General features: G+C 43.4%; 1 protein-coding gene across 3 annotated transcripts; it reads left to right on the top strand.

Annotated features, from left to right (window-relative positions):
* Nucleotides 1–131: 131 nt before the first annotated feature.
* Nucleotides 132–14,421, top strand: MCEE (methylmalonyl-CoA epimerase). Of its 3 annotated transcripts, none has more exons than XM_075897715.2 (4): nucleotides 132–352; nucleotides 5,591–5,931; nucleotides 8,837–8,990; nucleotides 12,865–13,003. In XM_075897715.2, exons 1-4 carry the CDS (start codon nucleotides 322–324, stop codon nucleotides 12,867–12,869), a joined length of 531 nt encoding a protein of 176 aa, XP_075753830.1. In that variant the 5' UTR covers nucleotides 132–321; the 3' UTR covers nucleotides 12,870–13,003. The 3 variants fall into 3 exon arrangements, with proteins under 3 accessions (XP_075753830.1, XP_075753831.1, XP_089638010.1); XM_089781884.1 differs by lacking the exon at nucleotides 132–352 and adding an exon at nucleotides 913–1,328; XM_075897716.2 differs by lacking the exon at nucleotides 8,837–8,990 and having other exon boundaries at nucleotides 149–352; nucleotides 12,865–14,421.
* Nucleotides 14,422–14,672: the final 251 nt, after the last annotated feature.

Raw genomic sequence — 14,672 nt, 5'->3', positions numbered from 1 at the left:
GATTCTAGGATTTTTAACGTACATTTTCTGTAGACATTGTGCAAGTGTAGCCATACCATGCCTCACTCTGCAGCCTGCAGCTCCTCCCCCCTTATGGCCACACTGGCGGCCCGGGAGGAGGTAGAGCCCGGGTCGGGCTGGGCTGGCGGGGGGAGCTAGGGCTGCCTAGGCTGGAGGGGAAGCGGGAGGGGCGGGGCTGGGCTCCCCCCGCCCCCAGGCCAGGGAAAGAGCCGCGCGCCCTGCCGGGGCCAGTCACTCCGGGGGCTCGCAGCGGTCCCGGGGAGCAGCCGCGCCGCGAGGAGGGTCCGAAGCGCCGGGCCAATGGCCGCCCGCGCGGGGCGAGGGGCAGCAGGTAGCGCGGGCCGGGCAGCGTTCGGGGAACGGCACGTGGCGCAGAGGCGCGGGGCGGGGAGAGCGCACAGGCCAGTCGCTGGGTGCAAAGGGGGGGTGGCTCCTCTCGCGGCTCCGAGGATGGGCCGGGAGTCGGGCAGGACCCTTGCTGTGTTATTCCTTATTCCGCCGTGATTCCCGTCCCCGGAGGCTGACAGTGCCCTGGCGGGGGTAATCCGGTTAGCGGGTCCTGCCTTGGGCAGGGGGCTGGGCTCCATGGCCTCCTGAGGTCTCTTCCAGCCCTGGGATTCCCTGACCTTTGGTAAGGCACTTAGCTTCCGTGACTGAGGGTCCCAGTCTTTAAAGGTCCATGCAAAAAGCTATTGATATTGACAGATGAGGATGTATTATTTTGTGAGAGACGAGTTTTTCAGTCATTTAAATGCTCTAATTTATGTTTGTTTTGGTCCTAGGCATTCAAATTGCCTGGCTGTGGAGTGCTGAGGTTCTAGATTCTAGTCCTTCCAAGTTGCTTTGCATGGTAGATCTCTGCATAGAGCTCTCTTGTCTTTAATAGGTGCACAATGTTATTCCCTTGGAGCTCCTTGCAGAATCACTTCAGGACAGATCTCCTGTAGATTTCTATAGTGCAGAATCCAGGCCTAGATATTTACCGAATCACTTTCCCTGCACAGTTCTTCAGTATTACTCTCTAATGTGGAGCCTTTGTATGGATGGGAGATTGAAATTGATTAATCAATTAATAATCTCTTAGACTGCAGTGGTCAATAAAGGTTCAGGCTTCCGAGGGCTCCAGTGTCAGGAATATTCGTCAGTATCATTTGAATAAGAGAGGTAGAAACAGAGCAGTCCCTTGGGTACAGCAAATCGAGGCAACCGCTCTGGGCCCTGTGCTATAAGGGCTTTGCAAATCGGTGCCTCTCCCACTCGCAGCATCTACTATCTGCCATGAATCAGCTGTTTCATGATGTCAGGAGGTACTGGGGGGACTGGAATGAGGGAAAAGCATGCAGGGGGTCCGTGGAACTGGGTGGGAAAAGGCAAGATGGGGGCAGAAAGAAGCAGGGCAGGGACCTGGGCAAAGCGCGTGGGGAGCACCTCCTGACAGATTAGAAACATAGGTTGATTTGTCCCGGGCCCTGCAGTTGAGAGGGACAGTCCTGTCTAGAGGCACCCACGAAACAATTGTAATTTATCACAAATCACTTTATTGATAAATCCACTAAGAGGATAAACAATCCCACCAACCCTGAAATACAAGAGCAGCTAGAAAGACAGCAGTAAGCCTTAGGACCGGAATCACTCACATCTCATCATCGTGAGAGGGGGGTAAGGGGCCATGTGACTCCCTCCCCCAGTGCCATGGGTGGGAGGGGCACAGGGCTAGAGCCTCATGGGAGGGGAGGGAACCAGCTGGGGGTAGGCTGATGTAAGGATGTAAAGTCCCACTTAATCAGTTAAGTGGTTAAACCTTTATCCAGTTAACCACTTAAAAAGGAGAGGGTAGAGAGGGCTGCTCCAGCCCAGGGCCCCCCTGCCTAGCCTGGCCTGGCTAGAGCAGTGCCCACCCAGGCCCTGCTCCCCTGACTGCTGGCTGTGTCACTCAAGCAACTGCCCCACTCGCTGGTAGGAAGTAAGGATGTTAAGAAGTGGGTTACTGACTAATTGTGTACTCAATACAATTTGTATTGGGGGCCCTACTGCAGCTCTGCAGTTTAAATATAGTAGGATTCAGGTGCACAGGCAGCCTGGCTCCTGCTGCATTTAAACTGCAGAGCCACAGCAGGGGTAGGTCCAGGACTCAGCAGTCTCGGCTTGCACAAGGCCCCAGACCACTGCACCTCTGTCTCCCCTGGCCCCCTAAGAATAGGCTTATCAGGTAGTTGACTAGTTGCTTACATCCCTAGTGGGACATGGAGCAATGTGACCAGGAGCCAGAGGAGGAGAGCGGGCTAGGGATACATCATTCCACTTCCACCTGTTGATGCCAGTGAGTGCAGGGTGTACTGACCCCTTTAGTCCATCAGGTTGCATCACTTAGGGGTGGGGGCTTGCATGAAGAGGCTGGGCAGAGGCAGGACAGCGGGGGGGTGCTCAGGATTGCACAGGGAGGAGTCACATGCCCCATGGGCCTCCCCAATGTTGTTCCCCATCAGTCACCCCAATCACAGTTAACGTCATTGTCCTCATCACCCATGTTTGTCATTCTGGTGTCTCCCCCCTGTGTTTTCCCACTTTCACCCCAGCGCACAGACCAGACAACAACTTTTTATCTTGAGGTATGCTTGTGGCTGCTAACGCTCATAGATATGCATAAGGGTACCAACCCCTTCGTCTTTATCCATACTTCCACATGCCATTAATTTAGCGGTGCCCCTTATTCTTATTAATATCTACGTATCAGCAATTTGAGGTTAATACAGAATCCCCTAAAACATACATCTTGTGGTATTAACTAGTGTATTGCTATGTAGTTTTCAGAACATAAACATTTAACATATTTTACTGCAACTTTTTCACTTAAGTGGTACAGGTTTATCTTTGTCAACTAGTCATGTACATTTGTTTCAGGCCTAAGGCCTTGCATGACTAAGCTGAGTATCTCACAGACCTGATGATTTGAGTTACAACAATAATTAATTCCTGTAAATCACCTTTGTAAATATACTTCAATACCTCTTATTCTTCACTGCAGATTAGGGGTGTAAGCGACTAGTTGAGTCACTGCTTGACTACTCGCCTTCCCCTCCTCCCCCCACATACTGTATCAGAGGCAGCAAGGGGGGAGAGCAGGAGCTGGCTTAAAAGCTGGTTCCTCACAGCACCATCTTCCCAGTGTGGGGTGGGGGAGAAGGGGAGGCAGAGGTGTTGGGTCCCAGACCTATCCCTGCTGTGGCTGTGCCTTTTAAATGTAGTAAGAGCCGTGGCTCTTAGTATGTTTAAAAGGCAGAGCTGCAGTGGGGGAGCTGGTGCAAGCTGGAACTGCTGAATCCCTGCTCACGCCAGGGTCCTGGACCTGCCTCCACTACGGCTCTGCAGTTTAAATGAAGTAGGAGCTGAGCTGCCTGCATGCCCGTGTCAGCGGGACCCCTTATTGACTACTTGTGTGCTCAATACAAATTGTACACAGTTAGTCAATTACTTGCTTCTTAACATCCTTACTGCAGACCTGATTCTCTGCAAAGGCAGCAGAAACAGCATAGTTGTACAGGTGTCTTTTAAACCAGCTGTGCAAACTTACAGAACTTCTCTGTCCCTCATCCCAAAATAAACCACAACCCAGAGAAATGTCAAAATTGATAAGCCACTATAGCAAATCACTGTTCCTAATTATGAGATCCTTCCTTCTCTAAGACTCTAATGCATCCCAGGTTTTAACTCTGAGCTCTTCTAGTTCTTAGTGCAATTGGTTGATAGTAACCAGACTTTGGAGCTACGTCTACACTACAGGCTTTTTGCGCAAGAACAGGTGTTCTTGCACAAAAACTTGCAGAGCGTCAACACTGCACGTGTGTTCTTGCACAAGTAAATTTACAGTACAGTGTCGGAAAAGAGGGCTTCTTGCGGAAGAGTTATTCCTCTCCCCATGAGGAATAAGCCTTTTTGCATAAGAGCTCTTGTGCAAAAAGGCAGTGTGGACAGGCAACAAGAATTTTTTGCGCAAGAAACTCCTATGGCTAAAATGGCCATTAGAGCTTTCTTGCGCAAGAGAGCATCCACACTGCCATGGACGCTCTTGCGCAAAAGCAGGTGGCAGTGTGGATGCACTCTTGCACAAGAACTCTTGTGTAAAACAGTTCTTGCACAAGAAGTCTGCAGTGTAGAAGTAGCCAGGGTGTCTTGTCAGTAGATCTGATTAGACCTTCCAGGTGAAAACTGGACACCTGACCATCCTATCTCCTTCTTAGCCATTTTAAGGGCATTCCATCTCAAAGCATTAATTAGGGCCAAATCTTGTTTACTCTATTGATGCAAATAGTTCCTCTGACTTCAGGAAAAATCATAATGGCAAGAATTGGAAGGACATGTGTGTAAAATGATTATTTCACTGACCAATGTTAAATACAAGTGGAGAGAAATCCACAGAAGTAGGTTAAAGTTCAACAGGTGCCTCCTCAGAGAAATCCAGAAGCTCATAATTTTCCATACTGTTTCTCATGCCACTGAACCATTCCATGACTAAATTGTCTCACATCTTATTTACCCATTTCAGCATGGATGTAGCATCGGGTGACCATATTTTTAATAAACTTAAAAAAACGACAAATGGTCTGGTAGCACTTTATAGACTAACAAAACGTGTAGATGGGATCATGAGCACTCGTGGGTACAGCCCACTTCTTCAGATGATTGGAGTTTTGAGTTTAGGATGTGCAGATCCAAAATAAATAAGGGAAAGTGGGGAAGGGGAAAAAAGGAAGGGGACAGGAAACAAGGAGCAGAGAGTATGAAAATATCAAAGGGAAAAACGAGTAGGCAGACCTTATGCATATATTCTGAGCCAAATTTTGCTCAGTTGCTCACAGAAGTAGTTACATTGAAGTCAGAGAGGAGGAAGAGGTGCAAACCAGGAGTGGAGGGTAAGGCCTTTGGCAGAAGAGGCATGGCAGAGGTTTGGAGGGATGGAATAAACTTGGGAGTAAGTGGCTCCCATTCTTGTGATTTAACAACTTGATCGCATCTCCCTCCACCGGGAGGCAACAATTTGTCACCTTTGTACAGTATTAGGATTTAGGCTTTAGGAATAAATATAATAGTTTTGCATTATGTTTTGACAGGTTTTTTTTTAAATCCTCATTTCTATTTCTGTTTTATGCAAAGTGAAGCTCTGAATAATACAGAAATAATGTAAAGGTTAGCTGTGTGTAGCTGGCCTTTAAATTCTATAAACTTGTGCATATGATTATGAAGATCTTTATTTTCATACCAAACTCAACTCAAGCTTAAAATTAACTTTACATATCTATTAGTTTTATCTGTAATGGACACTTCTGAGCATTCAGGCTATAAATTTTTCATTTACTTCCCTGAATTAATTTGCTTCAGAACAAACAAAAAGCTATTGAACTGAAAGAGGAAATGCTTCCCTGCTATCTTCTTATCTCTGCTTTTAGCATACTGGTGAAACATAATTCATAAGTATAATGACATAGGAGCTATTTGGGTTTCATTTAAAGGGGGAAGGACCTGCATTATTTTTTTTCCAAAAGGATTATGACAATGTCATTCAATTTTACAGGACTTCTTACCAGATTGCAAACTACAGCACCCACTGTACGGGCTTTATCTATGTCTCATTCCTTGACTCAAAAAGTTCTATGCTCTTTATGGAAACTGGGGCGACTCAATCATGTAGCAATTGCAGTTCCTGATTTGGAGAAGGCTCAGTCTTTTTACAAGAATGTTTTAGGAGCCCAAGTGAGTGAAACAGTTCCTCTTCCTGAACATGGTGTCTACACTGTTTTTGTGGAGCTGGGAAATACAAAGCTGGAGCTGCTGCACCCTCTAGGAGAGAAAAGTCCAATTGCAGGTTTTCTGCAAAAAAACAAAGCTGGAGGAATGCATCATATCTGCATTGAGGTATTATACACACGTACTGTCTATTACAAATCTGTATCTTGTTAAATAACTTCATATTTTCTAATAGACTCATCCTGAAAAATAAACCACATTGGTTTGCTGAGTCATTATTATTTGGGAATTGCTACTGAAGACCAATGACTAAAAAGTTTCAGTGATAAAATTCAGGCCAGTTTCACATTGTCATTATACAAGCAGGTTTGTTTTTCTTTTTCATCTGTCGAAACTGAATTTGTCACTTGGAATGTCCCCATTTCTTTTAGGCAGGATAAGTTCATAGAATGTAGCGATCTCCTGGAAGGTCGCTAAACAGATGGAAGCTCCAGGATCCTCAAAATAGGTGCCCTGGAAAAACCTGTGTATGTCACTTTTTTATATATAACTTATAATTGGGGTGCACAAGTATAAATTGGCACAGAATTTTAAGACATGGGGTTTTACCAGGGTATTGGCATTTGATATTTAGTTGGAAATTCATTATGCAAGTCATAAAAGAATCCTGGGCAAACACGCAGAGATGTGTTGGCTCCCGGAGCTGAGAGTAGTAAAATCTTTTTTCCAGGTAATCAAGATGACTCCATATATTCATAGTGAGTAGAACTACTGAGCAAGGTGGTGTTTCTTTTGTTGTGTGTGTGGGGGTTGTTTGTTTTTAAAAATACTTTTCAGAAAAGAATCAGTTAAAAGTTACCAACACAACTAAGTGTATATCGTGATAACTGTATTATATATGGTCCTCAATTACTTTATCAGGTTAACGGTTACTCCCGGAGAGGCTGCTGCTCTAGCCTGGCAGGGCAGCTGGCCGCCAGCCTGAACGGGCTGGGAATCGGCATCCTCATGCAGGGCTGGAAGCGGAATCTGGAGTTTAGAGGAGAGGGGAGGAACTGTTGATTCCGAATCCTGTGAGAGGCTACGGACTCCCAGTTCACACGGGTTGGGAGCTGGCAGCCCAGCACCGGAATAAAAGCAGCTGGGCTGGAGCAATCCCAGCTAGTGATGCAGGGGCTGCTCCCGCCTGCCCATCCCCATTTAATCAGTTAACTGGTTAAACTTAACGTATAACTAGTTAACTAATTAAACTGGATTTTACATCCCTACTGTGAATATTGTTTAATTGAAACTGAACAGAAGAAATTAAATCTTGAAGATAGTGGTTTGGTATTAACAAGTAACACTCAAAAGTACAATTGAGTCCTTAGATGGAAACTCCACCATTTTCAGTTGCTATGGAAATTTGTCATTGACTGTAGAACAGATGCAAGTGAAGATTACAACAAAAAGCCTTCATTAATTTGAATGTTCTTACATATGAATTGGAAACTGTCATATATAGAGAAAAGACTACAGTTGGCTGTTTATGAGATAGTCAAATGTGGGAGTTTGTTTTCCTTATCTGTTGGAATAGCAGAAGGACTATAGGTCAGCACTGAGTTGACAGGCTAGGGGGAAATGTTGCATATTAATAGTTGCACTTGTATCAATCTTTCACAGAAGGAACTCAAAACATTTCACTAATGAAAAATCCTGAGACATTCCCATTTATAAGGGCATTAAATGAATCATAGTGAATTTAAATTAGTTGTTCTAGACATCATAGTAAGTCATGGGTAGAGGAGGGAATAGAACACAAGAGTCTTGGCTACAGACCCGCTGCTTTAACTCCTAAGGTGGAATGTTTTTATGTTGGCTATAGGCAAGTATAGATTTTTGTTTTGTGTGTCATGTTAGCATAGACTTCCTGGACTGCATTTATTTTAGTTGAATGGCTCAATAGTTTAGAGCCTTGCTAAAGCAGTGAATCATAGTGGTGTCTTTCTGCAGTAGTAAATAAGTTACTTAAAAAAAATCCTTTTAATTAAAGACTTAGAAAAAATAGAACCAAACACAACGAAAGGTGGAGGGGAGAAAGGATTTGGCCATTTGTGGCAGTGCATGACTATGCCTATTCTGTTTAACAATACTGATGATGATACACTATATCAGTCATGACTGTGGGGAAAAATGGGACAAAAACTGCGATTTTATTACAGTTCTCTTCTCCAGTTCCTTCATTAATTGTCTTTTTGAAGGAGATGCATTTTTGCTGCATTCAATTATGATCTACCACTGTCAGAAAAATACAACACCTTTTCAAGAACTGTAGACTTTTCCCCACTGGAATAACTTTCCATCTATAGCTGTGTTTTAGAGAGGGATAATTATCCCTCCCTTCCATTTCCCAAATCAAGAGGAGGGAAGGGAATACTTAAACCCTTATCCTGTAAAGATCAAGGCTTTGCCTATACTAGGAGATTTGGTTGGAGTCAGCATTGACCTCCTCTGGTCCAGCAAATTCCAAGTGTGCCTGACCAAGGAGGTTCAACCTGTAGTGTCTTCACAGAAGCACTACTGCAGCACAATTGTGCTGTTGCAATGTTTTAAGTGTACACAAGCCCTTGCGTGTGCTTATTTAATACCCTGACTAGTCCCCTTGAAATAAAATGTAAGCACATGTATAAAATGGATAATAAATCAGAGATGGCTACTGTTCTCTTTATAAATTCTGTTTTAGTGAATCAGCAACTGCATTCAAATTCAGCAGATCAGAGTGTTTATATCTTTTAACTGTAGTATCTATTTGCAGTTGTTCAAGAAATTTAAATTAAAAGACTAATTCATTCTGCTCAAATTACTGTTAACCAGAATTGCCATGCAGTGCTTTTAGGGGAACGTGAAAGACTACAGCAGCAGCCAGGAAGTGGAGGTGGGGAAGAAAGGAATAATATGTGATAAGGGCTGTTTAAAAAACAAACAAACAAAGTGCTAAGTAATAGAAATGGTAACACTACTTAATTACAGAAGCAAAGAGCAAAGAAGCAAACTAGGAATCTTTTAAAAAACTACATGTACTTACATTTTGTAGGAATTGGAGCAGGCCTGGGCAAAATATGGCCCATCAAGCCACCAGATCCAGCCCACGAATGCTGCAGGGAACCCCAGGCAGGCTCTCTGCTTGCATCTCCCCACCTGCATACCGCTCAGAAACGTGGCTGCAGGGCGGATTTTCTTTAAAAACTGTGAGTCCAGAGGGGAGGGGGAAAGCTTTAGGAGATGCTTTCACACCCAGCACAATCCCATTGGCCAGTTTCTGGCCAGAAACTGGCCAATGGGAGCTGCCTATTTCAATAACAGGCAGCCACGAAGCACAAGGGGCTCCAGAATACATGGGCTGCAGCCTGTGTGGGAGTGGGGCAGGCAGGGAGGCTGATTCAGGAACGGCTGCTGGCTGATAAGTTTCCAGGCCAGAGCTTGCCTCTGGTACCTCAGTCCCTCCCTTCCCCAGCCTTCTGCCCCCCACTGCACATACCCAAATCTGCCCCCCCATACCCATATCCCCTCCCAGATCCAGCAGCCCAGTCCCCTCCTGCCCTAGCTCACAACCCAAATCCCTGCACTCCCACCTGTACTCCAATTCTCTGCCCTAGGTGACAATCCAACCACCTACACTCCAGTCCAGTGCTCTAGGTCACAACTGCCTCCTTCACCCAAACCCCTTTCTGCATCCAACCTCCATCCCAGACCTCACACCTCCTCCATTAATACCGTGGAAGAGCATGGCCCTTGACCACTTTCCAAATTCTTGGACTGGCCCCCCATTAAACATTATTACCCACCCCTGAATTTGAATGTTGTTTGCTTCAAAGATACTTCAGTAAGTATTAGCACAGGGGTGGGCAATGTATTTCTGAAATAGCTCCAGGCTACCCGGAAGGGGCGTGGCCTAAACAGGAAGGGGCGGTGCTACCCCAACTATGATAGGGTGAGGGAGCGCGGGAAGCCGCTTCCCACCCTGCGAGGAGCACGTGGCACTTTGAAGTGCTGTGGGCTCCTTGCAGGGCCAGGGCAGGGCAAAGGAAGCTTCAAACAGCTCCCCCACTCCCAGGCTCTGATTGGCTTGGGAGCAGGGGAGCGTGCAAAGCCTCCTCCACTCTCCCCCTCCCCTTCCTCCTACCCCCCTGTGAGCAGCGTGTGGCACTTCAAAGCACCACGTGCTCCTGGCAGGGTGGGAGGAGGCTTTGCACACTCCTCTGCCCCCAAGCCAATTAAGTCCTGAGGGCGGGGAGCGCGCAAAGCCTTCTCTGCTCTGGCCGCGCTGCTCACAGGGTGGGGGCAGAGTGGAGAAGGCTTCAGGTGCTCCCCAGGCCCTACTTAGGGTTGCCAGTTGTCTGGTTTTGAACCGGACAGTCCAGTATTTGAGCTTTCTGTTTGGGAAACATATTGGCTGTGTCTAGACTGGCAAGTTTTTCCACAAAAGCAGGCGCTTTTGCGGAAAAACTTGCCAGCTGTCTACACTGGCCGCTTGAATTTCCGCAAGAACACTGACGATCTCATGTAAGAAATCAGTGCTTCTTGCAGAAATACTATGCTGCTCCCATTCGGGCAAAAGTCCTTTTGCGCAAAAGCTTTTGTGCAAACGGGCCAGTGTAGACAGCTCAGATTTGTTTTCTGCAAAAAAGCCCCGATCGCGAAAATGGTGATCGGGGCTTTTTTGCGCAAAAGCGCGTCTAGATTGGCCACGGATGCTTTTCCGCAAAAAGTGCTTTTGTTTAAAAGTGTCCATGCCAATCTAGACGCTCTTTTCCGCAAATGCTTTTAACGGAAAACTTTTCCGTTAAAAGCATTTGCGGAATATCATGCCAGTCTAGACTTGGCATTGAGTAAATATAAATGTCTGGTATTTTCTAAAGATGTAATGTAGATTGTGATGTCATGTCAAGTGTATCCGGTATTTTTGTTGAAACCATCTGGCAACCCTAACCCTAGTTGGCCTGGGGGCGGGGGAGTAGCAGGGCCTCTGCAGGCCTGATCCACCTGCTTGGTGGGCTGGATCCGGCCCACGGAGGCCCTTTTGCCCACTGCATGAGCAGCACTAACGTTACTCCATGTAGAGCTCTGTTCAGCAAGAGATCTGTGACCTTGCATGGTGCAGAAGTTACCAAAGATTAGTGTCAAAAGACGGCATGCTGTTCAGTCTGAAAAATAAAAAAAATCTAACACTCAGTCATCCCTTTCAGGGAAATGTAAAAATACTTTGTTAAAAAGAAATACATATTGTCAGGTATAATGGATCAAGTGAATCAAGAACCACAAAATCCAGGGGTCAAAATTTAAATGAAATGGATGAGAAGAGCTTCTGAGATCTAGAATTTGCTACATGAAGTCAGGAGACTTTTAGTGCTAAAATTTCTCTATATGAATTCAAAAGAGGTCAGATAAGACCATCAATAAAGGCTTTTGATAGCTCTAAGGCTTCCACTAGGATGGCCTGTTTCCTATGTAAGCTCAAATGAAAACGAACAACCTTAGTCTGTCCTAGAAAAAATGATCATTGTTGACGACCGTTTAAGTGGGGTTGAAAATAAATAGCCACTAGCAAATACTGGTCAGAACACCTTAACACCCGCTACAGAAAGCGTATTAGACACCAGGTGGAACAGCAGAGGAACATGTTCATGATGCACACAGTCAGCAAGCCGATATTTTCCCAATAGAGATGCACCCAGAGACTCTTCACAGCCAACTCTTATTATTATCCCTTGGGATGCAGTTATTCACTCCAGCTGAGCCCAGGCACATTTCTCCAGGCTGGTTTAGCTAGCTATCTCTGCAGGATGTGCAGGCAGCTGTGATGATTTCTCTACTTAGGAGATGAACCTCAAGGGGTTACAATCCATCACAGCATGTTATTACATGTACTAATTTTAAAGAACCCTTCATTACTAGTTTGCTTTTTAAAAAATGTAACAGTATGTGAGTATGACTGAAGCAACTTCAGGATTTTTAGAAACAAAACTCAATTGAAAAAGATGAGGACTTAATTGGATTCTACTTCCTCTGCATTTAGTCTATGTAAAGTAGGTTTTCACAATTATATCTTTTAAGCGTCTTCGTTTAGCTATGTCCAAGCACCTTAGTCTTGAAGAACAACAGTCCTGTTATTCTAATGCCAGGACTTTATAAACTGGCAGTTGTGCTAAATCCAAGTGTTAATTTTGTTCTTCTAGCAAACATGCATTAAAGATCTGGGTGAATCAAAGTCTTGCTTTATATCACATTCGAAGTAAAACCACTTGGCACAACTTAACGACTGGTCCATGTTAAGTACTCTTTATTAGATTGCCCAGAAATTGTAAGTGTCATCCTGCTTGTACAATGAAGTACAGTTATTTGATAGGAAAATGGGCCGCAGTCCAATGTGTAGTATCAGCTAGTATTCTAGGTAGTTCAAAGTGCCTGAGGAGATCTATGTATACAAACCTAACTCGGTAAGATGAAGATGAATTTAAGTGGATGGTATATAACCTCAGCATTTAATGTCAGGATTCTGTCTTCAATTATGCTGGAAAACATTCTTTGGTTAATGAAATTCTAAAGCTATACAATCTACTATTTAGGAGCAATATGAAGCTTACAGCTATTGATTTGATTGTGTGGGGTTAGCTCCCGGGGGTTGCATGAGCTTGGGACTAAGCAGTCCCGGTTCATGCTGGCCCCAGGAACTAACCGCACTGTGACTCTGATTTTTAAATGTAGTAAGAGCTGGGTGGCTCTTACTACATTTAAAAGGCAGAGCCACAGCACGCTCACTCCTGCACCGTGGAGACCGATTCTCTCCAGCACCAGCTCCTGCTCCACTCACCTTGCTGTCTCTGATTATAGAGCAGGAAAGTTGGGGGAAGGGGAGTTGGGGGAATGTGAATAGTCAATTCAACTACCCAATAAACCTAGGATTATCTGACAGTCGACTACTCTTTTACATCCTTACAGAGAACCAAATTTCTGTAGCATTTTTGTTTTTTAGAGTTATATAGTGTTTTATTAGGGCACCATGCTATTGTTCCTACTGTAGAGTCTGTAATGTTCCAAATTGTATCATGTTTATTTTATAAGGTTGATGACATAAAAGCAGCCATGTCAGAACTGCATGAAAAGAAGATCCGAATATTGAGTGAAGAGCCGAAAATAGGGGCGCATGGCAAACCAGTGATTTTTCTTCACCCTAAAGATTGTGATGGAGTCCTTGTAGAACTTGAACAAGCCTGAACTGCAATCCTAAAAAATGAAACTGTGAATGAATTGCAAACCTAATGAGATGGTGTTGGAATTTGTATTATGCCTTTCACTGAGTAAAAGTCATAGTACCTAATTATTTTTTGTTGATTACAGCTCTTAAGTAGTGAAATGTGGGGAAATACACTAAATACAGGAGGGAGCTAAAAAACTGTTAAACCTCTTAGTCATTTGAGGCTATGATTTTTGTTGTTCAGACCTTCCAAGTAATCCATTTTAAATGTGTTTGGATTCCATTAGACGAAGGATCTAAATAGTAATATGAGCTGAGGTACATACACAAGATATATAATTTATTTTCTGATGTCACAGTTTGCGACATAATATTTGTATAGATTTATAGCTTACCCACATCATTTTGCTTTATATTACCCACTGCTTGGTGACAAGAAGATGGCTCAGATATTCCTAGAAGAATGAAGTCTATGAGGGGACATTTTATTTTCTGTCTTCACCATTATAAGCATTATCTGAACTTCACATTGATTAGTTCACTCAGTTATAAGATCCTTGTGTTATTATATGGATATCTGCAATCACTAAGCGACTGTTATCTACCTTAGCAATTGCTGCCAAGATAACTGTTGTCTAAATCACCATTTTGTAGCTTTATGTATTACATATATATGAAAAAAATCAAGATTTATAGGACAATAAATGGCTTATTTTAAACATATTGCAATTACAAATAAATGGCCTATTTTAAACATATTGCAATTACAAAATGCTTATTTTGTGTTAGTTTTGTCAGCAGATATCTTTGATTTTTATATTTAGCCCATTTTGCTTGATTCTGGTTTTTTCCTAGGAAAAAAACTGTGCTGAAACCCATTAGGAAAATATCTGGATAATTCAAAAAATGCTAATAATGACTAGTAATTTATATTTTGTTTTCCTATACATAAATATTAAGTTCATTAAAATTTTGTATGGATTTTAATTTTACCAAAAGATAGATAAATAAAGCTATCTAGGACCTGATCCTGCAGATATTAACTTTACACCTGTGAGTAATTCCACTGAAATCAATGAGACAGCTCATGTTTGAGGATTTGCTAGATTGGGTCTATAGTTTGCAAATAGCCAAATTCTGTTCAGTTTATTCACATGAAGGCTCCTCTTCGTTTTAATGAAGCCAATCACACGGGTAAAGCGAACACACCACTATTTGGCTCTATCTCTGTCTTCATAGATGTTTGTTATCTACAGCAGAAATAGAAAGTACATATTTGAATATCTCATCTTTAATTGTTAAATAAGGAAAGATCTTTTAAAAGAATTATAAAGAGTTAGATTCTGTATTTTATAGGAAAGCATTTCTGAATTCATGCTCTTAGGGCTCTGGATACAATAAAGACTCAATGTTTTATCCTTTTAGGAACAGTTTTTTAATCCAGTTTTAATCTATATTGGTGCCAACTTGCTATGGAAGTTGAATAATTTGTTCTCTATTCTTTGTTTGCTACAATAAAAATCAACAGATACAATGGTGACCTGAGTCAGATTTAATCAGGGCTTTGAAGATGCTGATAGCTTATGTGGTGTTCTTGTGAAGTAAGAACTTTAATACCGCAAAAAAAAATGGATATGTTAAAGGTGTTAACTTTGTACTCACAGTTCTATTCCTA

Source organism: Pelodiscus sinensis, chromosome 14 (assembly GCF_052426305.1).
Source record: "Pelodiscus sinensis isolate ZL-2025 chromosome 14, ASM5242630v1, whole genome shotgun sequence".
NCBI lineage: Eukaryota > Metazoa > Chordata > Testudines > Trionychidae > Pelodiscus > Pelodiscus sinensis.
This window is presented reverse-complemented; position numbering and strand designations above follow the sequence as displayed.